This window comes from Larus michahellis, chromosome 15 (assembly GCF_964199755.1).
Source record: "Larus michahellis chromosome 15, bLarMic1.1, whole genome shotgun sequence".
NCBI classification, from domain to species: domain Eukaryota; kingdom Metazoa; phylum Chordata; class Aves; order Charadriiformes; family Laridae; genus Larus; species Larus michahellis.
The window spans coordinates 2,870,029-2,892,770 of NC_133910.1; the positions used below are offsets into that span (position 1 = coordinate 2,870,029).

General features: G+C 50.8%; 1 protein-coding gene across 2 annotated transcripts; it reads left to right on the forward strand.

Annotated features, from left to right (window-relative positions):
- The first annotated feature begins 16,336 nt into the window (after window positions 1–16,336).
- POLE3 (DNA polymerase epsilon 3, accessory subunit) lies at window positions 16,337–19,074 on the forward strand. 2 transcript variants are annotated; one of them, XM_074608573.1, is made up of 5 exons: window positions 16,337–16,384; window positions 16,499–16,575; window positions 17,393–17,478; window positions 18,235–18,353; window positions 18,849–19,074. In XM_074608573.1, exons 2-5 carry the CDS (start codon window positions 16,510–16,512, stop codon window positions 19,007–19,009), a joined length of 432 nt encoding a protein of 143 aa, XP_074464674.1. In that variant the 5' UTR covers window positions 16,337–16,384; window positions 16,499–16,509; the 3' UTR covers window positions 19,010–19,074. The 2 variants fall into 2 exon arrangements, with proteins under 2 accessions (XP_074464674.1, XP_074464673.1); XM_074608572.1 differs by having other exon boundaries at window positions 16,338–16,420.
- The last annotated feature ends 3,668 nt before the right edge of the window (window positions 19,075–22,742 follow it).

Genomic DNA, 22,742 nt, shown 5'->3' on the forward strand with positions numbered 1-22,742 from the left:
TGCGCTCAAGCTGTGATTTAGCCACCACGAGCTCTTGACCTTGGCAATGCTGTAAAGGGGGAGGGGGGGGAAACAGTATATCAATGTCCCAGGCGAGCAGAGCTCCAGTATTAGGAAGTTACAAATTAAATTGCATGCCGGGAAGAGATGGTGGCGGTGGCGTAACGGCCCCTTTCTCTAACAGCTCCCAACAGCGAGGTAACGACTCTTTCTAACTTCCCTCTTAACATTCAAACCTCTGGGCACTGACCTTAACCCGCATTTCTATTAGAGTCTCCAGCAAACCGCACATTCAGCTGGTTGGCTTGGGAGTTAATGACTTTCTTTTAAAATTTAACACAGTTCTCAGACACAAATTTCAGTTTGCCAGCACTAAGATGTGCCTGTGGCTGGATATTCAAATCCAAACACGTGCTCAGACAGTTACTCCAGGCAAAAGGGTAACATATGCACACAGAAAACCCACAAGGCTGAAGCTGGCTTTGAAACTAAGGAAACTAAATCAGACTGAGAAAAATTACCTGGCTTCCCAGATGGTAAGAGGATTGGAACAGAAAAGGTTTGGGCTATTTATCGGCAATCCTGAGGGCAGATTTCAGGGATTAGCAAGTTCCGCCATACAGGGCAGACAGACAAACCTCATCACCTTCCCAGCGGTGGGATTGCTGCAGGCCCCTTGCCCCCAGGGTCTACAGCAAGGATCGAGTACAGGACACGGCTCCTGTCCCCGCCACCACCTCTGCAGCAAGCACAGCTGAAGCGTTCCCTGAAAAACGCCAGTGAGGAACCCAACAGAGATCAGACTGGCCGATTATTGAATCCCTTTCCAATCTGGGACCCAAGGAAGGTTTCCCCTGCTGCAAGGGTAGCTTTAGAAACACCGCACTTGCTCTGCTCACATCCCAGAGTCTGCACATCCCCTCGGAGCCCAAACCTGTGAGCCCAGGCAGCACCCACAGCAGCACCCACACCGTGCCCCAGCACGGCCCTTCCTGCTGCCTTTGCCAAACTGCAGCTCCGTCGGCTCCCACCGCAGGCAAAGCTTTCAAGGCTGATGCATTTGGGACTCCACGCTCCTGCAACACTGCAGCTCCCAGCAGGGAGCGAACGCTGCACTGGGCATTAAACTAGCATTGACCCAACGTCAGCAAATGCCCCATGACCTGCTCCTGCCCACAGCCGTCCATCCCCTCTGCAGAGTCTCCCCCGGCCAGCACGGGATCCCAACCCAGCACTCCTCAGCACTGCTGCTTTGCTGAGATACCAGAGCGGCTGCGACGCCCAGAGTTTTACAAGAGCTTTGTCTTTGCATCTCTATCGGACTTGACGTGTTTGGCATTTTTCACCCATAGCTTTGGATAACAAATTTCTTTAGTTGATCCCTTTTCTAAATCTCTCTCTCTGCCCCTTCCCAAAAAAATTAACAGTTTGAACATGCAGAGGGACTAAACCACACCGATTCTTGGCCTCTGCACTGACGAGGCATTGCCGTAAGAATCAGGATGCCTGTGGCTTAAAGCACAGCAAGTATTTCTAGGGCAGGCAAAGGATCTGTAACGAATTCCACGTGAGCGGGAGCTGTCACAAACCTCCTCGGCTACTCACAAGGAATGCAGAGCACAGAACAGCCTGCGTGCACAACCACTTGTTCCCGTGCCCATCTTTTGGCAGGACCAAGCTTGCTGAACTCTGAAAACCGTTCATCTTGTCCCTCACCCCTTTCTATTGCTAAGGCTGAACTGTGCCTGAAACTGTTCAGGCTAAGGCAGCTACGACTAGGCTGTGGTTTGTGTATTAGAGCTACTCCAGCCAGCAGCTCCTCTCCGGGAGAGAGCACACAGCAGAGAAACAGGTGGAAGAGTGAGAAGCTCTTTGTTTATTTTCAGTTGTCGAAGATTTCCACCTGTCTCGAACACTCCAAGGCTGCAGAAAGTGGCTGCTTCCCTCGCCTGCCCTGTGGCTGGTAAGGGAGACATCTGGGGTTAATTCAGAGCCCTTTGAAGCACAGCAGTGCTTCCCGGTCACTCCAGAAACATCCTGTACAAAACGTCTCTTAAGGGGCTGGCAGAGCCTCCCACTGTCCCCCTTTCTAGTGAGGAAACAGCAGCTCTAGGGGATACTGGCAATCAGAGCAACCCGTGGCCAATGCGCAGGAACAGGGCACAGTCTAATTCACTCTCAGAAGGCTGAGAGGAGATACTGACCCCATAGCACCAATGGGTCACAATAAACTATTTTTTTTGTCTTTTGGTTTTTTCTTTTGCCATTTCTTGCCTGCAGAGTAGAAGTAGGCTGGGCACCCACCTAACTTCGGAACATGACACAAACACCTCACAAGCTTACCACGTCAAGGCCTTGCACTTGGCTTTGCACTTCTTTAAGGCAGCGGGACTTTCACAAGCAAGGTGTTTAACACGTACCCGTCCCACAGCCTTAACCTCGATAAAAGCACAGCTAATTACAGCACTACATAAACTCACAGCACCGTTTTTCCCCATGCTTTCTGAACCCTCGATTACACTAGCAAAGAGTAGTAGCCTGAGACATTCAAGGTTCCTTAGAGGACGCCTGATCTGAACATCCAGTTCTTCTTCTGCAGCAGCCCTAGGGCCTATTACAACCGATGAAGAACGCAACCTAGGTCAAGCAGAGACATATGCAAAACCATAAATACTGTGGAAGCACAGCGAAAACTTTAAGTGGTGAGGTATGGCAATCCTGGACAAGGATGACCTAGTCCCACAGGTCACTGGAGCCGCTGCTGCCTCTTAGAAACTCTTGCACGGACCTTGGGGCTACCTGACGTCTGGGTTTGCCATGTCGCGCCTCTGCCCCCAGCCCCTGCTGCCGCGCACAGAGCCAGCATCCAGCACCGCTCTGTATATGTCCTTACTCTGACACTGCTTCCTGGACAAAAGTCCGGGCTTTTGATATTTTTGATGTCTATTCGGGACCAACTTAACAACCAGATTCCCACTGTCTGAACGGTGGCCCCGCTTAGAAGCGGCTGTCTCAGGAAAACGAAACACTCCGAGCCAGCATACAGATAGGGTACGATTAGACGCTTCAAGCGGTACGCTTTTCTGAGCCTGCAGTGCTGCTGTGGATTACTGCTTTTTGACAAATGCTAAGTATTAAGGCATCGCTGATTTATTTTAATGCAATAAAAATAACGTAATAATCAAGCTGGGTCTTTAAAAATTTTAGTGACACTTCTCATAAAAGAAATAGGGCTTAATATAGCAAAAGATCTCTTGGGAATGATGATTTTGACCTTAGTATGGTCACATGGATCAAAGTAATTAAGTTAAAAGAGCTTTAAAAGTTATTGCCTGTCACCTGAGCTGAATTGTGTGCACAGTCTGAAGCTACATGAAGTAGCTGAGCTGCTCTATCAGCCGGCTGACAGCATGCACCTGGGCACTGCTTTCCAGGGCTTCACCCAGAGTCAGCTGCTCAGTGAGCCAGTTTAGTTCACTAATTTCACAGAAAATTAACTATTTCTGGCATTGGCATAGCAAAGGGATTTGGCCAGGGCACGTGATGGGGGGGAGACAGAGATCAAATGCCAGAAACAGCACAATGGAGGGGGTAGGTTGCCCTTCTTGTTGGCAGAGATCTCCTTCGTCATCTGGTGAAGCCCCACATCTAGCCTGCACAAACACAAAGTAAAATAAAAAATACCATGGTTCTCCTACGCTTTTGTGTTCAGATTAAGCTAATTTAGTTGAAGGCTGCTGCCAAAAGGGCAGCTGCCGCCTTTCTCTCCCCATAACTGTACGATCCTGACTCCTCTCTTTTGCCCAAGCATGGGAGTGGGCACAAAGAATCTTAAGGATCTTAAAGACCCTTAAGGATCATCGAGTCCAACTCCCAGCTCCTCGCAGGACTAACAAAAATTAAATCATATGACTAAGAGCATCGCCCAGACGCTCCTTGAACTCTGACAGGCTTGGTGCCATGACCACTTCCCTGGGCAGCCTGTTCCAGTGAGTGGCCAACTTTTACTAATTGAAGAATATTTAAGAAAATAAAGGCAGACATACCAGGTCAGACAAAGGTCTGTGTAGCTCAGTATCCTGTTTCTGACAGCGGTCAGAAGGTGATGCCTAGGGGAGAACACAAGAATAGAGCAAGCACACGAGACACTTTCCCAAAATAGTTTTCCAGCCCCTAATAATTATCAATTCAAGGACTTTCCACTACAATAGGGTCAACTCGACTTTACTGTACGTTTTGCAGCTATGGAAGGAGTTGGATCCTCTTTGGGTGGTGGCACACCGCTAGTTCAGCCTGAATGCGGCCACTTTACGCCACCACTGTGGGTTAATTTGCATTGTGAATCAATTAGCAGAGCATAGCCTGATTATTTCATATATTGCTTCACAATGATTATGTTCCCTGTAGTCAGAAAAGCGTTACGCTCCCTCCAAGCTGAAAGCACTTACTTTTACAACATTATTAAAGAGCACGAGGGTCATCTGTCCAGGTGAGATAACGTCTAACCCTGCTGCAGAGTTCAGGCCTGGAAAAATAGGTTCTTCTGAACCACAATACAAAGAGAAGCAAGATTCATGCTGAAACAAATGTAAATGAACAGTATGAAAGGCAAATCAGAGGTTACCCTACAGGTTTCCTTTTCAAAGCACTTTCCAAAGTGAATTAACAAAGTTAGCGTTAATTTAATAGTTGGTTCAGGCAGCTGAAAATAGCTCCTTAACTGGTATACATAATTTGCCCAAATATCTTTCTTAGGTCAGATAGCAAAGTCCACTCAATCAGCGGCATTTTAGGCTGGCAATTTTTTGATAGTCAAAACTACTGAATTAGTTTATGGTAAAAAAGGATCCCAGGAAGATATTTTGAGGACAAGACTGGAAGCCTTTGTTAAAGATGATCTAACCTTAGCAGACCGGAGGCTGGAGGAGAAGTGTGCGAGTGTGATCTACACAGTAGCGCGCTCCTCTGGGAACAGGGCTCCTCGTTGCAGTGCCCGTTTCGTCTTCAGGGAAAGGAAAGAGGGAATGATTCCAGACATTAGAGCTAAGTTTGAGGACAGATGCACTTGAAAATTTAGAAAATACAATTACAAAATAAAAGCTTATTTCCTTTTAAAAAGGACGCTGTCAAGTGTTTAAGATGTATTTGTCTTTTATAACCAAAAAAAAAAAAAAAGGCAAGCAGAGGCGCCATAGACAGTCTCCCAGACAAATTTAAACTAGTAAATGCAAGTACCTACATCACCACCCCACACCAACAGAAGCCACTCCAATTTGGGCCATGCCCCTGCTTTCAGCTTTGTGAACATTCGGTCTCTTCCTGTTTTGTTACAAACACTGATAGCTCACAGAGCACACAATGGTGCCTGAAGCTCTTCCCCGTCCCTCTGACTCACCTTCAGCAGTAACTTGCCCTCAATGGCAGCTGAGGGTGGATCCAGTTAGCACTAATGAGGGGAAGAGGTGTGAAGTGACTCACAGGCCAGCGGGGGTTAGGAACTTCCCTAACCATCTGCAAGCTCAAGCCCTCACAGAGCCTTATGTCTGCATTTAACCTCCCCCAGCAGACACAAAGGTTGGTTTTGGTGCCCAGAGTGAAGGTTTTGCAGATCAGAACACCGTCTTGCACCTGTCCCACCTTCTGGCATGCTTCCTCCCCCCTTTTCAGAAGAGGAAGAGGTGAATCTATTGCAGTAACAGCTGTTGTATTACAGGACTCCTATCCCACCTACCATAATACATCTTCAAAAATGATGGAAACAATATAGGTGTTCCACAACGACTACTCTACGCATGAATAACCTGTACTTGTTATTACTATTCCTTTGGCCACGATGATAGTGAAGTATCATTTTCACAGAAGTAAAGTTAAGCGAGATTCAAACCCATCTGTTCTACCCGTGCGTTCTGCACAGCACAAACGCTACTGGGTAAGCTCTGTGTCTGCTGCAGCTGGACCATACATGTAATATTTTTGTGAAATTCTGAGAAAATGTCGTGGTTTAGCCTCAGATGGCAACAAAGAACCACGTGCCGCTCGCACGTGCCTTCCTAACACAGGAAGGATCGTAAGAAAAGGCAAGACTCTTGGGTTGGGACAAAAGCAGTTTAACAGAACAGCAAAGGGAACAGGCAAACAACAACAACACGGACAGGGGAATATACAAACGCGATTACAGAACCGCCGCTCCCCGCCGCTCGCCGACCGGCCGGACCCGGGACGCCCCAGCCCGCTTTTAAGCAGCAAGTTCCTGCCCCCTCCCCCGGCAGCTCAGGGTGGGCGTGGCTCACATGGCATGGAATACCAGGAAAAGTTAACCCTATCCCCACCGGAACCAGGGCATTATCCACCCCTTATTCCATACCATCTATGCCATGCCCAGCAGGTTCCAATGAATTGCCACCACTTTCCCCTGTTATATATATATATATATATACACACATATAATGCCCTTAGTTTATGGGTCATCCCTCCAAAGTGTCCGTTGAGTTCTTTTAATCCACGGCTTTGGGCTCCATTTGTTAAAACAGTCTCTCAGGGCAGGTGAGATGCTGGGTGGTGCTGGTCTGTTGCATGCTGTATTTTTCGGAGCTTGTGACTGGTGCACCCGGTGTGGCTCATGCACGCAGTCCGTGGGCTAAAGATGTAGATCTTGAGGAAACTGCTGGGCGCCAGCTGCTGAGATCAGTTCTTATCCCATCATCCCTGTGCCTTACTTGTAGTACAACTGATATCAATTATAGCAATGAGGACATACAGTGACAGTGTTACTTATCAATTAACAGCACACGATCTGATTCATTGGCTATTCTCGCCCAAAATCAGATCCCCATGAGGTACACATCGGACTTCCCCATCCTGCCGCATCACCCACCAAGTGCACCCAGGTCCTTGGGCAAAAGCAATCCCACGGATGGGTTTGCCTTTGCCTGAGGCAGGACTAACCCAGACTGTCTTCCCTAGCATATTCTTCATATGCACTACGGGGACTTTATCCCCTTCTACAGTACGTGGAAGTTTTGATTGGGCAGGGCCAGCCCGATTGTTAGATCCCCTGGTGTTAACTAGCCAGGTAGCTTTTGCTAAATGTGTATCCCAGTGTTTGAAAGTCCCACCACCCATTGCTCTCAGTGTAGTTTTTAACAGTCCATTGTATCGTTCTATCTTCCCAGAGGCTGGTGCGTGATAGGGGATGTGATACACCCACTCGATACCATGCTCTTTGGCCCAGGTGTCTATGAGGCTGTTTCGGAAATGAGTCCCGTTGTCCGACTCAATTCTCTCTGGGGTACCATGTCGCCACAGGACTTGCTTCTCAAGGCCCAGGATAGTGTTCCGGGCAGTGGCATGGGGCACAGGGTATGTTTCCAGCCATCCAGTGGTTGCTTCCACCATTGTGAGCACATAGCGCTTGCCTTGACGGGTTTGTGGCAGTGTGATATAATCAATCTGCCAGGCCTCCCCATATTTGTATTTCAGCCATCGCCCTCCATACCAAAGAGGCTTCAAACGCTTGGCTTGTTTGATTGCAGCGCATGTCTCACATTCATGGATGACCTGTGCAATAGTGTCCATGGTCAAGTCCACCCCTCGGTCACGAGCCCATCTATATGTCGCATCTCTCCCTTGATGGCCTGAGGAGTCATGGGCCCACCGAGCTATGAATAGTTCACCCTTACGTTGCCAGTCCAGATCCACTTGAGCCACTTCAATCCTAGCGGCCCGATCCACCTGCTGGTTGTTCTGATGTTCCTCCGTGGCCCGATTCTTCGGTACATGGGCATCTACATGGCGTACTTTCACAACCAGATTCTCTATCCGGGCAGCAATATCTTTCCACAGTTCAGCAGCCCAGATGGGTTTGCCTCTGCGCTGCCAGTTGCCCTGCTTCCACTGCTGTAACCACCCCCACAGAGCATTTGCCACCATCCATGAGTCAGTGTAGAGATAAAGTACTGGCCATTTTTCTCGCTCAGCAATGTCCAAAGCCAGCTGAATAGCCTTCACCTCTGCAAACTGGCTCGATTCACCCTGTCCCTCACTGGCTTCTGCAACCCGTCGTGTAGGACTCCACACAGCAGCCTTCCACTTTCGATGCTTTCCCACAATACGGCAGGACCCATCAGTGAACAGGGCATATTTCTTCTCATTTTCTGGCAGTTTATTATATGGTGGGGCCTCTTCTGCACGCGTCACCTCCTCCTCTGGTGACATTCCGAAATCCTTGCCTTCTGGCCAGTCCATGATCACTTCCAGAATTCCTGGGCGACTGGGGTTTCCCATTCGAGTTCGCTGCGTGATCAGTGCAATCCACTTACTCCATGTAGCATCGGTTGCATGATGTGTGGTGGGGACCCTTTCTCTGAACATCCAACCCAGCACCGGCAGTCGAGGTGCTAAGAGGAGCTGTGCTTCTGTACCAACTACTTCCGAAGCAGCTCGAACCCCCTCATATGCTGCCAATATCTCTTTTTCTGTTGGAGTGTAGCGGGCTTCGGATCCTCTGTATCCACGACTCCAAAACCCTAGGGGTCGACCTCGAGTCTCCCCTGGTGCTTTCTGCCAGAGGCTCCAGGTAGGGCCGTTCTCCCCGGCTGCGGTATAGAGCACATTTTTAACATCTTGTCCTGCCCGGACTGGCCCCAGGGCCACTGCATGGACTATTTCCTGTTTGATTTGTTCAAAAGCTTGTCGTTGCTCAGGACCCCATTTAAAATCATTCTTCTTCCGGGTTACTTGATACAGAGGGCTTACAATTTGACTGTAATCTGGGATATGCATTCTCCAAAAACCCACAATACCTAAGAAAGCCTGTGTTTCCTTTTTACTAGTTGGTGGAGACATAGCTGCTATTTTGTTGATCACATCCATTGGAATCTGACGGCGTCCATCTTGCCATTTTATTCCTAAAAACTGGATCTCCTGCGCAGGTCCCTTGACCTTACTTCGCTTTATAGCAAAACCAGCATTCAGAAGGATTTGGACTATTTTACTCCCTTTCTCAAAAACTTCTTCTGCTGTGTTTCCCCATACAATGATGTCATCAATGTACTGCAGATGTTCTGGAGCTTCACCCTGTTCCAGTGCAGTCTGGATCAGTCCATGGCAAATGGTGGGGCTGTGTTTCCACCCCTGGGGCAGTCGATTCCAGGTGTATTGGATGCCCCTCCAAGTGAAAGCAAACTGTGGCCTGCACTCTGCTGCCAAAGGGATTGAGAAGAATGCATTCGCTATATCAATCGTGGCATACCACTTGGCTGCCTTGGACTCCAGTTCGTACTGCAGTTCTAGCATGTCCGGCACGGCAGCACTCAGCGGTGGCGTGACTTCATTCAGACCACGATAGTCTACAGTTAGCCTCCACTCTCCATTAGATTTTCGCACCGGCCATATGGGACTGTTAAAGGGTGAGCGAGTCTTGCTGATCACTCCTTGAACCTCTAGTTGACGAATCAGCTCATGGATGGGAATCAGAGAGTCTCGGTTAGTGCGATACTGCCGCCGATGCACCGTTGTGGTAGCAATCGGCACCTGTTGTTCTTTGACCCTCAACAACCCCACAACAGAAGAATCCTCCGAGAGACCAGGCAAGGCAGACAACTGTTTAACTTCCTCCGTCTCCAAGGCAGCTATGCCAAAGGCCCAACGGTACCCTTTTGGGTCCTTAAAATACCCTCTCCTGAGGTAATCTATACCAAGGATGCATGGAGCCTCTGGGCCAGTCACAATGGGATGCTTTTGCCACTCATTCCCAGTTAGGCTCACTTCTGCCTCCAGTACAGTCAACTCTTGGGATCCCCCTGTCACCCCAGAAATACAAATGGGTTCTGCCCCTCTATAGCTTGATGGTATTAAAGTACACTGCGCACCCGTGTCCACTAGAGCCTTATACTCCTGTGGGTCTGATGTGCCAGGCCATCGAATCCACACCGTCCAATAAACCCGGTTGTCCCTTTCCTCCACCTGGCCGGAGGCAGGGCCCCCCTAATACTCGTCATAGTATCCATTACTCACTTCTTGCATAAATGACTTGGAAGTTCCTTCAAGAGGATCAGAAGCAAGATCAGGCCTTCTGCTTTGTCTGGGGAACGGCCCACTGGAAACTGGGGCGGCACTTTTCCTGGAGGGATCCCCTTTTGTGGTTGTCCTTCCTTGCAACTCCTGTACCCGTGTCCGCAGGATCGAAGTAGGTCGTCCATCCCACTTCCTCATGTCCTCTCCGTGGTCCCGCAGGTAGAACCACAGGGTGCCTCGTGGTGCGTACCCTCTGTACTCTCTCTCTTGAGTGGGGAAATGCCTGCTTCTAATAGCTGAGATGCTGGCCCGTGCAGGTGGGGAGTAGAACATATTCTCTTCAAGTTGCTGGACCTTCCGCGACAGTTTCTCCACAGCTGAGACAAGGGGGGAAGAGAGACTTTCTTCATATCGCCGGAGCCGGCCAGCTACCTCATCCACCGTTGGTCCCTCTTCACCTTTCCATTCCATTACTGCCAGGGAGTTGGCATATGACGATGGTGCGCTCCGTACAAACTTCCGCCACATGGGCCTTGTGCATCGCACCTCATCAGGGTCTGTGGGTAAGTCGGCATTGTCCAAGTCATAATAAATCATCTCCCGCACGGCTAATTCTCTCAGGTACTGGATACCTCTTTCCATGGTAGTCCACTTGCTTGGCTGACATACAACATCCTCACTGAAGGGGTACCTCTCCCTCACGCCTAACAGGAGTCGTTTCCAGAGGCTGAGGGCTTGGGTCTTTTTCCCAATCGCCTTGTCAATGCCGCCTTCCCTAGACAGGGATCCCAGCTGCCTGGCCTCCCTACCCTCTAATTCCAGGCTACTGGCCCCATTATCCCAGCACCGGAGCAGCCAGGTGACAATGTGCTCGCCTGAAAGTCGGCTGAAGTCTTTTCGCATATCCCGCAGCTCACTCAAGGATAGGGATCGAGTAATTATCTCTGGTTCTGCCTCTTCCTCCTGCTCTCGTGATGGCCCTGGTTCATCATCATCTCTTACTAAGCGAACTGATTTCTTTGTGTACTTCTTCTTCTGTATGGGGGCAACTGATACCGGCACGGGTTGGTTCTCTGGTTCAGTGGCAGTGTCTACCACGGGGGTTGCAGTAGCCGCAGTGTCCGCCGCAGGGGTTGCAGTAGCCGCAGTGTCCGCCGCAGGGGCTGCAGCAGCCGCAGGGGCCGCCGCAGGGGCTGCAGCAGCCGCAGGGGCCGCCGCAGGGGCTGCAGCAGCCGCAGGGGCCGCCGCAGCCGCAGGGGCCGCCGGTCTGGTTTCCATCTCTTCCCCTTGAGGGTGCTGCATAATTCTGAGCAGTGCCTGGTAGATACTGGCCAGGGCCCAGCACAGCGCGGTGAGTTGTGCCTCTCTAGAATAGCCACAACATTTTCCCTTCAAATATTCTACCACTTTATCAGGGTCCTGTAATTGTTCAGGGGTGAAGTCCCAGACCATTGGAGGCGAGTAGTTCTCTAGGTACCTGCCCATGCTCTCCCACGTGCCATGCCACCCCTGACTATCCAGCCTCGGAGCAGATCTCCGGGTGGTAGTCTTAAGTAGTCGCTTAACCCTAAACAAGACCTGGAACGTATTCAGGAGACATAGCACTAGGAACACACTAGTTTGAGTATCCCAAGGATATTCAAGATTCTCAAAAGCTGTCATACCTGACCCGAAGGAGAAAAGGGAGGCAAAAGGGCTGGGGAAACTATTAACAAATTCTGAGAGACGGTGTCCAATGTACGGACAGGACAACAAAACCACATAAACACCCCAAAATAACCGTCTGAACAGTGATGTTATCATATCATAAACAGATATCGCACAGGACAGCAGAATGATAATCCTCATCCCTCTTCCAGACATGGTAAACAGCATCGCAGGGAGTACATAAGCCATATAGGAATTTATGTAACACAGCCATGAGAACAAACCAAGCAACATGATGACCAGTGACTACTTACCTAATAAGATAAATGCATACAAGAAAAAAAAACCAAAACCGTTTTTTCCACGTTCTAGTTGGATTCTGTCGTTATCTCAACCCTTCAAGCCCCACGTTGGGCGCCAAAAAGGACTGTCGTGGTTTAGCCTCAGATGGCAACAAAGAACCACGTGCCGCTCGCACGTGCCTTCCTAACACAGGAAGGATCGTAAGAAAAGGCAAGACTCTTGGGTTGGGACAAAAGCAGTTTAACAGAACAGCAAAGGGAACAGGCAAACAACAACAACACGGACAGGGGAATATACAAACGCGATTACAGAACCGCCGCTCCCCGCCGCTCGCCGACCGGCCGGACCCGGGACGCCCCAGCCCGCTTTTAAGCAGCAAGTTCCTGCCCCCTCCCCCGGCAGCTCAGGGTGGGCGTGGCTCACATGGCATGGAATACCAGGAAAAGTTAACCCTATCCCCACCGGAACCAGGGCAGAAAAACAAGCAAGCTTTCCTCGGAGTGCGCACCCTGACTTCAATTTAAAACTCACAGGTAGGCCTTCAGTGTAATTCTCCTGACATCAGTATCTTCTGAGCTGTCTTGAATCGGAGAATGCAGAAGAGAGGGTGAGGCAGAGGTGGAAGGAGGCCTGTGACACTTGGAACATCGAATCTACCTCCTTGAAGAATGGCTGGGGGAGGTGTTTACTATTGTCAGTGTTGGAAGTTCATCTAAGAAAAGTAAAGCAAATGCAAGATGAGCGCTGAGGATCTGATAATTATGAACTGCAGAGTGTGCTGCCACAATGGCTGCATTTAACAACAGCCAGAATTGCTAGCTGAGAAACAAGAATATATCTTATAGCAACTGCAATTTTACCTATATGCAGACCACATCCTCAGGGCCTAAGTGCCAAAAGTGCCTCTCTGGCACCACAGTGATGCTGAGCCACGCATGGGACCTGCCGAGCCTCAGCCCATCCTCCTCAGGGCACGAAGGCTACTGCAGCTCCAACAGCGGCTCCGCTGCTCGCAGTCACCACGGAAGGGCTCTCCGGCACCTGGTCAGACCCCTGTGTGTCTTGAGAAATGCTAGCAAGGCAAGTATAACCATTCTTTCTTCTTAATTACCTGTCCATAGTGATCCAGTTCCTGTTGACAGACAGCAGGAGACCCTTTAGGGACAGGGCTGCAAGATTTGTCTAACGCTGATGAATCACTTGGTTAAAGGGGAGATCACACCTACAGGCGCACACTGGAAAGAAGTGATCAGTGAGTTTATAAAGGAAGCTCCAGACGGCTCATAAACAAACCTCACTTACGAGGACTAAAGCAAGTTGCTGAGGTTCGCAGGTGGAATAAAATCATTAGTGAGCGAGGTGATATGCACAGACACACACGAGGAAAAAATCACGGTGGAAGCTGAGCACCTGAATTTAACAAGCCATTTCCTACCATAGGAAACACTTTCCTGCCAAGGACAGTAACACATGCTCTCTTTCTCCATGCCAGCCGTCCAAGCTGACTTGCCTTACAGTAGAGAGGTTTTATCTGAACAACCTACTGAGATAAATTCTGGTGAAGTCACCCATTTTACAGATCAGACTGGGCAACCTATTGATCACTTCCAGCCTTAAAAATCTCAGTATCTGTGAACGTTCAACCTGAGGAGGTACCTCATGTGAAAACCAAAAACTGCCTTAACTTCACTAGGACTCCAAGTTAGTTATCTCAAGAGTAAGAGTGCTCTTTTCCCTTCTTTAGTGAAAATCAGAATTTAACTGTAACTATACCTTCCCTTTCCAAAAAGGCTCTAAAAATTCAAAGAAATGGATCCAAGGATGTCCCTCCTCAGTTCTCTTTAGTGCATGCCAGCACCGTGAACGCTGACAAGTGACCACACCACAAATAGCTTCACCCCACTAGTTCACAGCTGCAGTTCTCGTCTTTGCAACCACTCCAGCAGGGAGAGCAGGAAGATGGTATCATCTATCTAAATACTCTGCAAAACAGAAAATTTGTGCAAATTAGCTTAGCAGAAAAACAAAAAAAACAAACAAAAAAAACCCAAGAAACCACCGAGGATGTATACAGCGTGAAATAAAGTTAACAGAAGGAAATTGTGGAAGAACCAGACCATAGGTTGTCCTCAGATATGGGTACATCCTTGGTCACAGCAGGCTGACAGCCTGGCCTTATATTCTGTTGCTCCAGACCTGTTATACTAGAACAGCTTTCTAGTCTCTTTTAGCTGTCACATGTAAAACATGAAACATGTGAAACGTGACTTGCAGTAGTCAGGCTTACTCCTGCAAGTCTGCTTTATTGTGTACTACATTTTACACTGGTACAAAAAAAACTGCTATTTGTAGCCCTGGTATAAACACAGCGAGACAAGAGCAGTGGCTCGGCTAAGCCAGCCTGAGCGGAAAGGCAAAAAGCATGAGACAATAACAATTTTGTACCTCATGAAAACACAAGTTGATACTTTAATAGATGTACTTCAACCCTCCAGATATTGTCACTAAAAACAAATATATGCACACACCATCTTACTTGTTATTTCACTAGCGACCAAAGCATCAGGGAGATGCATATGAGTCGACAGCAAGTGCCTGGTCTTTGCTGGTGAGCGGGGAGCTTTGGGCCATACCCCCGGCTCCGGGCCAGTTCCTGCTCCAGCCTCCCCCCCTCAACAGACAATAACGCGACCCTGCCTCGCTTTGTTCTCCGCTCAGGTACAAAACAACCTCACCCTCTGGCAAAACAGCAAAAAAAAAAAAACCGCTGCAGCAGCTTCTGACAGCTCTCCTGATGGCACCGAACCCACAGCCAACATTAGCACCACCTGTTAGGGTTACAGATGGACAGGTTACAATCAGCCATTCCTTCATTAAAAAGTAACACGACACCCGCTGCAGCATCTCACCTCCAAGAGCCATAAAGAGACCATAGACTTAACAACAGAATACATTAAAAGGAGCTAAAAATGAGGCTCGAGAGACATAATTTGTACACGCAGTGATGATTTTTATTAATCCAGTCGCTATGACTGGAAAAGACATCAAGCCCTCACGCACACACGCCTTCCTTCAGGTCTGACCTTTGTGTACTCAAAATGCTGTATGCTATCCCCAGCATACTATTGTGTCTAATACAATTACCTTTACCTATAAACTTGTCTCACAAATGTCTATAAACTATCCCCATTACAATAATCATAGAATCATAGGCTGGTTTGGAGTGGAAGGGACCTTTGAAGACCATCTACTCCAGCCCCCTGACATAGGCAGGGACATCTTCAACTAGACCAGGTTGCTGAAAGCCCCATCCAACCTGGCCTGGAATGTTTCCAGGGATGGGGCATCTGCCACCTCTCTGGGCAACCTAGGACAGTGTCTCACCACCCTCAGCGTAAAAAAAATGTCTTCCTTTTATCTAGTCTAAATCTCCCCTCTTTCAGTTTACTCTTTGTCCTATGGCTCCCCTCCCTGCTCCAGAGTCCCTCCCCAGCTTTCCTGGAGCCCCTTTAGGGACTGGAAGGGGCTCTAAGGTCTCCCCAGAGCCTTCTCTTCTCCAGGCTGAACCCCCCCAGCTCTCTCAGCCTGTCCCCACAGCAGAGGAGCTCCAGCCCTCGGATCATCCTCGTGGCCTCCTCTGGCCCCGCTCCAACAGCTCCGTGTCCTTCTGCTGTTGGTGCACCAGAGCTGGAGGCAGCACTGCAGAGGGTCTCACAGAGCGGAGCAGAGGGGCAGAATTCCCTCCCTTAATAATACTGCCCTTGCTACCGGAAAATATACACTTTCCATGGAAAACAGCTGCATTGTCAATCACTACTCTCAGTTTCAAATATCACCCTGACACAGTACCAGGTTAATACATTCCCTTCTGGCACTCTGAGCTTACTTTAATCACCTTGTCAGGTTATCAATAGGGATAAAGTCTGGTGAGATTAACAGACGTCTGGGCCAGGCACAGGGCCGGGTCTGCGGGGCAGCCATGACTTGGCTGAAGGCACCCACACTGCGTGCCCTCACGCAGCACCGCGGGGAGAGGCCAGAAAGCATTCATAGAATCATGTGTTGGGTTGGAAGGGACCTCTAAAGGTCATCTAGTCCAAGCACCCTGCAGTGAGCAGGGACACTCGGCGGGGCAAAGCGTCTGCCACCACGGACACCGACCCCCCCGCCCTCGGGGCTCCCACCACCTTCCCCAGCACCTCACCCTCCACCCCCAGCCCGACACCCCTCACCCTCCGCTGGCTCCCCGGTCACCCCGGGCCGCCGCCGACCCTCCCCCCGGCAGCCCGGGCCTCCCCCGCCGAACCCGGCCCCGCTCTCCCGCCCCGCCGCCATCCCGTCACCAGGCAACGGCGGCCGCGGGGGCGGCCGGGAAGGGCCGCGGTGCACGCCGGGAGGGGGCAGGGGTCAGAGGGCAGCGGTGAGCGCGCGCTCCGCGGCGGCCGCGCCGGGTGAGGTACGGACGGGCCGGGCCGCGCCCCCCCGGCTGTCCCCGTGTCCCCCCGCCCCCGGTGACGCCCCGTTTGCCTTGCAGGAGGCCCCAGGATGGCGGAGAGACCGGAGGACCTGAACCTGCCCAATGCCGTCATCACCCGCATCATCAAGGAGGCGGTGGGTGCCGGCCCCGCGGGGTTGGGGGGGAACCGACCGGCAGCCGGCCCCGGGCACCCGCTGCCCGAGTGCACCCCCCGGGCAGCCCCCCTTCGCCCGGCAGTCCCCGGGAGCTTCACGGTCCTGCGGTCCCGAAGGCGGCCGGGCCCCCGGAGGCCCCTCCCCGCGGGGGGCGGCGGTGCCGCCGTGCTGTCCCCGAGGAGCTGGGGCCCTCCCGGGGCCCGGAGGGACGGTCCAGGTTGCGAACCCCCGTGAGTGTTCAAAGGACAGGCCAAAGGCGGGGGAGCTCCCGCAGGGGGGCTTCCTGAGCCCGCTGGCCAAATAAATCAGAGCAGAAGGAACGCCTGGCGTATATAAAAATCTAGAGTAATTCCCAGTCATTAATTTAATGATACGTTTGGTCTTGAGCCATGGGGCACCAATGAATGGATCTGGATAGAATCTTGGAATCGTTCAGGTTGGAAGGGACCTTTAAGACCAAGTCCAACCGCTGTCCTGGCACTGGTACAGCGGGGTGACTGGTCTGTGTCAGGGACTCAGTAGTCACCGGATGAATTGTCCTGGAGGTGGTGGCCTGGACCCACCACTGACGCAGAGATTACTTTGCTTCTGTGTAGCTTACAGCGTTTGAGAGAACACGGTGAAATTGCAGTTAGCTTTCAGCTGGCATGAGAGTTTCTGTGACAGCATCTGAGGTCAACATTTAGCTTCCAGTGGTGCCGAGCCCTCTGAAATGCCCTAACGGAACTGACATGTGAATTATGCAAGTTTAAGTCATTTATAGCAGCCGCTGATAAAAGTTGAATTTGTTTTTCAGCTTCCTGATGGAGTCAATATTTCCAAAGAAGCTCGGAGCGCAATATCTCGAGCGGCAAGTGTGTTTGTTCTTTATGCAACATCATGGTAAGAACTCGTTGCATCAGATCATCTGTGCAGTTGATTTATAATTCACCTCTCTGCTGGCTCTCCTGGAGACTTTTTTCCAGTGTTTGTTTTGGCATTGTCTGCTTATATAAATAAAACCATCTTTAGTGCAGCCCGGACTGCAGCAGTTGGGTTTGGACTGTCCTTAACAACGCGTGGGGAAGGCACCTTGGCTCTGGACGCAGAGATGACCCAACCCCACCAGGGACAAGAGGGGTCCTGGACTTCCGTTAGCCTTAGGATATGACTGCGTGGCTTTTCCCAGCAAAGCAAGAGCCCTTTGCTCGCTCTTCAAGCTACTCACCACATGGCTGCGTTAGGGCAAGCAAGAGCCAACCTCGTCAGCCTTGGATCTGGTGGCAGGGGACACAGTAACGTCTCCAGGTGGCTCAGATTATGCTGTGCAAACAGCCGCTTCTCTGGTGCTCAGCGCTCACACGCCTTTGGAGTTCTCACCTTCCAGCCAATGTTCAGCCTTTCTCCTTCCTCCCGGTTGTAGAAAAGGTCCGTGCGAGCAGAAAACTAACGTTGTGGGAGAGCAATGCCGCTAGATGAAAGCACAAACAGCCAATGTAAAAGAGACGGTTTCTTAAGCTACTATTATTAAATGATTAAAAAAACCCCAATGTTTAGGAGATGGCTTTTTTTTTTTGAAGTTGCTTGCGACTTTAATAAACAAGACTAAGTTAATAACAGTACCAATTAACTCTTATTTTCCTTCTTGTTTTTGACTAGTGCGAATAACTTCGCGATGAAGGGGAAGAGGAAAACGCTGAACGCTGGCGATGTTCTCTCTGCCATGGAGGAAATGGAGTTTCAGCGATTTGTAGCCCCCTTGAAAGAATCACTGGAAGGTATCGTCCTCAGTTCATGTCGAGGGGGTCTAAGCAGCACCACGTCCTGTTTTCCTCGAACACTGGACAAGCAACACTTACTTGCCTGTCTTGTTTCTCTTCTCTTTGCCCAGCATCCTACACTGCAGTTTGCCTGGGGAATAATAATGTGCCACCTTAACAGGACTGGGATAACATTATTTCACAACTGATGAGGATTGAGAAAGTCTCATCTGGTATCACTCCCCTATTATGTTTATCTAAGGAAAGCCTTAAGCGCTGCCCGTAAATGTGAACTCCTGCGTCCTTTTCAGCATTTTTCTGCTGAAACTTAACCTGATTTCCTATGGAGCTGCTCAGCACAGCTCAAATAATAGGGTGAGTCGCTGCTATGGGTTCACTGCTCCCCTTGTAAGCCCGGAGAGCAAGTGGACGTTGGGCTTCAGGTGCTGCACTGTTCATGCCGGGGAAACACTGGCCTGCAATTTTTCAGTGTTCTCTCTTTTCCTTTTGTAGTTTACAGGCGTGAACAGAAAGGAAAGAAAGAAGCAAGGAAAGACAAGGACAAGAAGGCAGACTCAGAGGAGCAAGATAAGAGCCGAGAGGAAGAGAATGATGATGATGACGAAAGGATGGAGGAAGAAGAGCAAAATGATGAGGAAGAGGTGGACAACTGAGCTTGCTCACGAGACGCGTGCAGGGGTCGGGGTTTGTTCAGGGGGATATAAATGCTGTCAATCAACTTTGCTGTGTCCCCTCTTGTTTCCAGTAGAGCTTTGTTCTGTTCCGCTGGGGCCTGCCCCTTTTTGGCTTTAACTTGTACATAAAGGACTTTTGCTAAAGCTTTTCTCGAGGAAGGACCGCTCCTCCCCGTGCACTCTCCCCAGGTTCGGAACGGGACTGGATGGGACTGGGCTTTTTACACTGGGTTGGCTCTGAAATAGAGGAAAAAAAAAGAGATGTTGGATGCTCAGTACAGAAGCTGGCCAGGAGAACTTGAGAGACTGCTGAATAAGCTCGTTAAACCAAGTCAGGGGCTGAATCAAATAGGTCATTGACCCTTTGGGGTTTAGAATCGCCAAGATGATGTCAGGAGGCTTGGAAGCTGAACATTTAAGCTCTTTATCCAAGTGGCTTGGTTTTTTTCCTTCATTTTCTTGCATTCTGGCTGTGCCTTCTCTTCCTGCTGTCCCTGTGACAGTTACCACTCGTACGCAGCAATACAGTGTAACCGTGCAAGGACCGGTGTCCGCTTGTCTGACTTTCTCCCCCAAATCAACTGAAATCAAAAAAACTCCACAGCGCTTAAGATGTAAACTAAATACCGAAAGTGCTTGGTTTGTGTCTTTTTAAAGCCCTGGGAGACCAAGAGGAGTTTTATTAAAAATCCGAAGCAAAATTAATGGCTAAAATGTGTATCAGGATAAAAAAAGGTGGCTGTATCAGGCGGTACCTTTGTTGCAGGTCAGCAGCGGGCACCGGTGGATGGGATGCTCTCGCCTCCGTTCCCTCTGCGGAGCTGCAGGTCCTGCAGACAGGGTGGAGACTGCAGCAGGTTTAAGCGTGGTAGAATAGAGTGCTGGATTTTGGTGGCTTTTCGGTGTGGTTTGGGGTTTTTTCCCCCAACTAGAAGGGACAAATCGCATCAAAGGTCCCTCGTGAGCCTTAGATGCTGCCTCCCGCTGTGACAGGCTCCAGGAGAGCAGCGAGGACAGGACATTCCTGCCCAGGAAGGGCAGCCTCGGGCCTCTGGTTTTTAAAATCTCTAAGAAAAATGGGTTGAAATAAGCTGTTGGGATTCCTAGCACTCATATAGGTTTGTTCTTTTATACTTGAATTGTTAGTTTTGATGCCTTTCCTTTCTCTTCTCTGAGAAAATATCTGTTAGAATAAGCTCTTTTTGGGGGAAAAAAGCTCTATTATTTGCCTGATCTTTTTGAAGACTAATACACCCAGTATTTGAACTTAACCAAGGTCTGGTGAGGGAAACTTGAGGAAAGCTTTAGGTATGTTTAAGTAAAACCCACGAGTTTTGCTGATATGCAGAGCTACCCCCAAGAGCTGCCCTGCCTTTGCTTTTATGGCACAATGGCTTTTCACACACACGGGCCCAGCTCTTGAAACGAACTGAATCAACAAAGATTTTCTGAAAAGACTGAGTTAAGGATGCCTTCCCAAGATCTCCAGTTACAAAAACGGCCTGCCATCTAGCTCTTTTTCCTCTTTTTTTTTTTTTCTTTTTTTCCTCTTCTACTACATATCTGGGGTGCATATTCTGGAAGGGAACAATATCTAAATAAAAGCCAGATTTTTTTACAGAATTGGAGTCTCTTGTTTCTGTCAGTAACGAACCGAGCCAGTTGTGGTTGCATGAAGCGCTGTGTGAGCCGATGCAGGCACAAAACCACGGATGAAAGGCAAAGAACAAGTTTAATCTCGATACCTCATGGAGCGGGGAATCGCCAAAGCAGCACCCGGGCAGAGGCACACAAGCAGGGGACGCGGGCGCCACGGAGTGAGAGTCCTTGTTAGCAAGAGTCCTTGGCAGCGAGGGAGTCCTTGTTAGCAAGAACGCACGCGGACTCTGTTCTTGCTGGTACTTCAAGGGTTCGAACAGGCATCGTTTTCCCACCTTCAACAACAGGCCACGATTCTCAAGCGGGTAGATGAGGTGTCCCTGACTCCATGGCAGACTTAACGTTATCTAAGCGCAAGTGTTTTACGCGCAAGCACCCAAGACTGAACAATTAGTGTGACACATGTTTTTCCCAGCACCTCAGGTGCGAGTCACTTGAGCGTATTTATCCTCGCCGATCTTCCATTGCTTTCCCACAAGCGTGCGGCCACTGCAGAAGCAAACCCGCTGCGAAACTGCTGGTGGAGCAGCCGGCGGCAAAGGGAGGGTGAAGGCTACTGCGACGCGGCCTCGAGCGAGGGGAGCGCAGAGACTGGAAATAAGGAGATTTCCAGTTACGGGAGAAGTGGGGTTGGGGTGCTGGTGTCTGTATCCCTGGTGAAGGAGCCGTCTGCTCGCCCTCGCTCCCGGCGGGAGACACGGGGTCGGGGTTTATGCCCTGCAGCGGGTGAAGGAGACGGTATTGCTGCGTGGGAGCTGCAGAACAGCAGAAGGTTATCTATTCGAATAAGCCTCTTTTTTTGGGAAAGATGCTGTATTTGACTGATCTTTACGAAGACTAATGAGCCTGATCCAAGCATCTCTTGCATATTGCAAGTATTCTTACTCTTACAGTTGGACTCAATGATCTTAAAGGCTTTTTTCCAACGTAAATCATTCTACGATCTCCCTTGCTCTGATGAGATGGAGAAAACAGCATGTCCTGTGTGCACGCTGCCAAGCCTGCAGCATGGCTCCAGCCCCCCCTCACCTGGCAGGACCCCGCAGCACCCCACGGACCTGCTCCAGTCCCCCCCAGCACCCCAAGCCCTGTCCCATGCTCCCCCAGCACACTAAAGCCCTGCTTCATGCCTCCCAGCACCCCAAAACCCAGCTCCAGGTATCCCTGCAGCACCCAAAACCGGGTGGCGTGGTCCCTCAGCACCCCACAGCCCTGCTCTATGTGCCCCCCAGCACCCCAAAGCCCTGCTCCAGCACTCCAAAGCCCTGCTCCATGCCCGCCAGCACTGCAAAACCTGGCTCCAGGCCCCCATCCAGCACCCCAAAACCCGCCTGCATGGCCCCCCAGCACCCCAAAACCCTGCTCCAGACACCCCCAGCACCCCAAAACCCAGCTCCAGCCCCCCACCCAGCACCCCAAACCCCTGCTCCAGACCCCCCAGCACCCCAAAACCTGCCTCAAGGTTCCCCTGCAGCACCCCAAAACCTTTCTGCGTGGCCCCCCAGCACCGCAAAACCTGGCTCCATGCCCCCCGAGCACCCCAAAACCCGCCTTCATGGTCCCCCAGCACCCCAAAGCCCTGCTAAAGACCCCTCCAGCACTCTACCACCACTCTGCGTGGCCCCCCAGCACCCCAAAGCCCTGCTCCAGCACCCCTAGCCCTGCTCCATGCCCCCCAGCACCCCGAAACCTGGCTCCAGCCCCCCACCAGCCCCCCAGAGCCCTGCTCCAGACCCCCTAGCACCCCAAAACCCACCCGCATGGCCCCCCCCAGCGCCCCAAAACCTAGCTCCAGCCCCCCACCCAGCACCCCAAAGCCCTGCTCCAGACCCCCCGGCACCCCCATTCCTTCTCCACACACCCCCCCAGCACCCCAAAACCCCGTTCCAGCCCCCTACACCCCCCCCCAAACCCCCGCTCCCCTCCGCAATTCACACCCCCCCAGCCCCTTCCCCGCCGCCTCCAGCCCTTTTCCCGCGCTCCGCCGCGCGAGACTTCCCGCCGGCGGGGGGGGGGGAGAAGAAGAGTGGGCGTGTTTATGTTAATCGGGTGG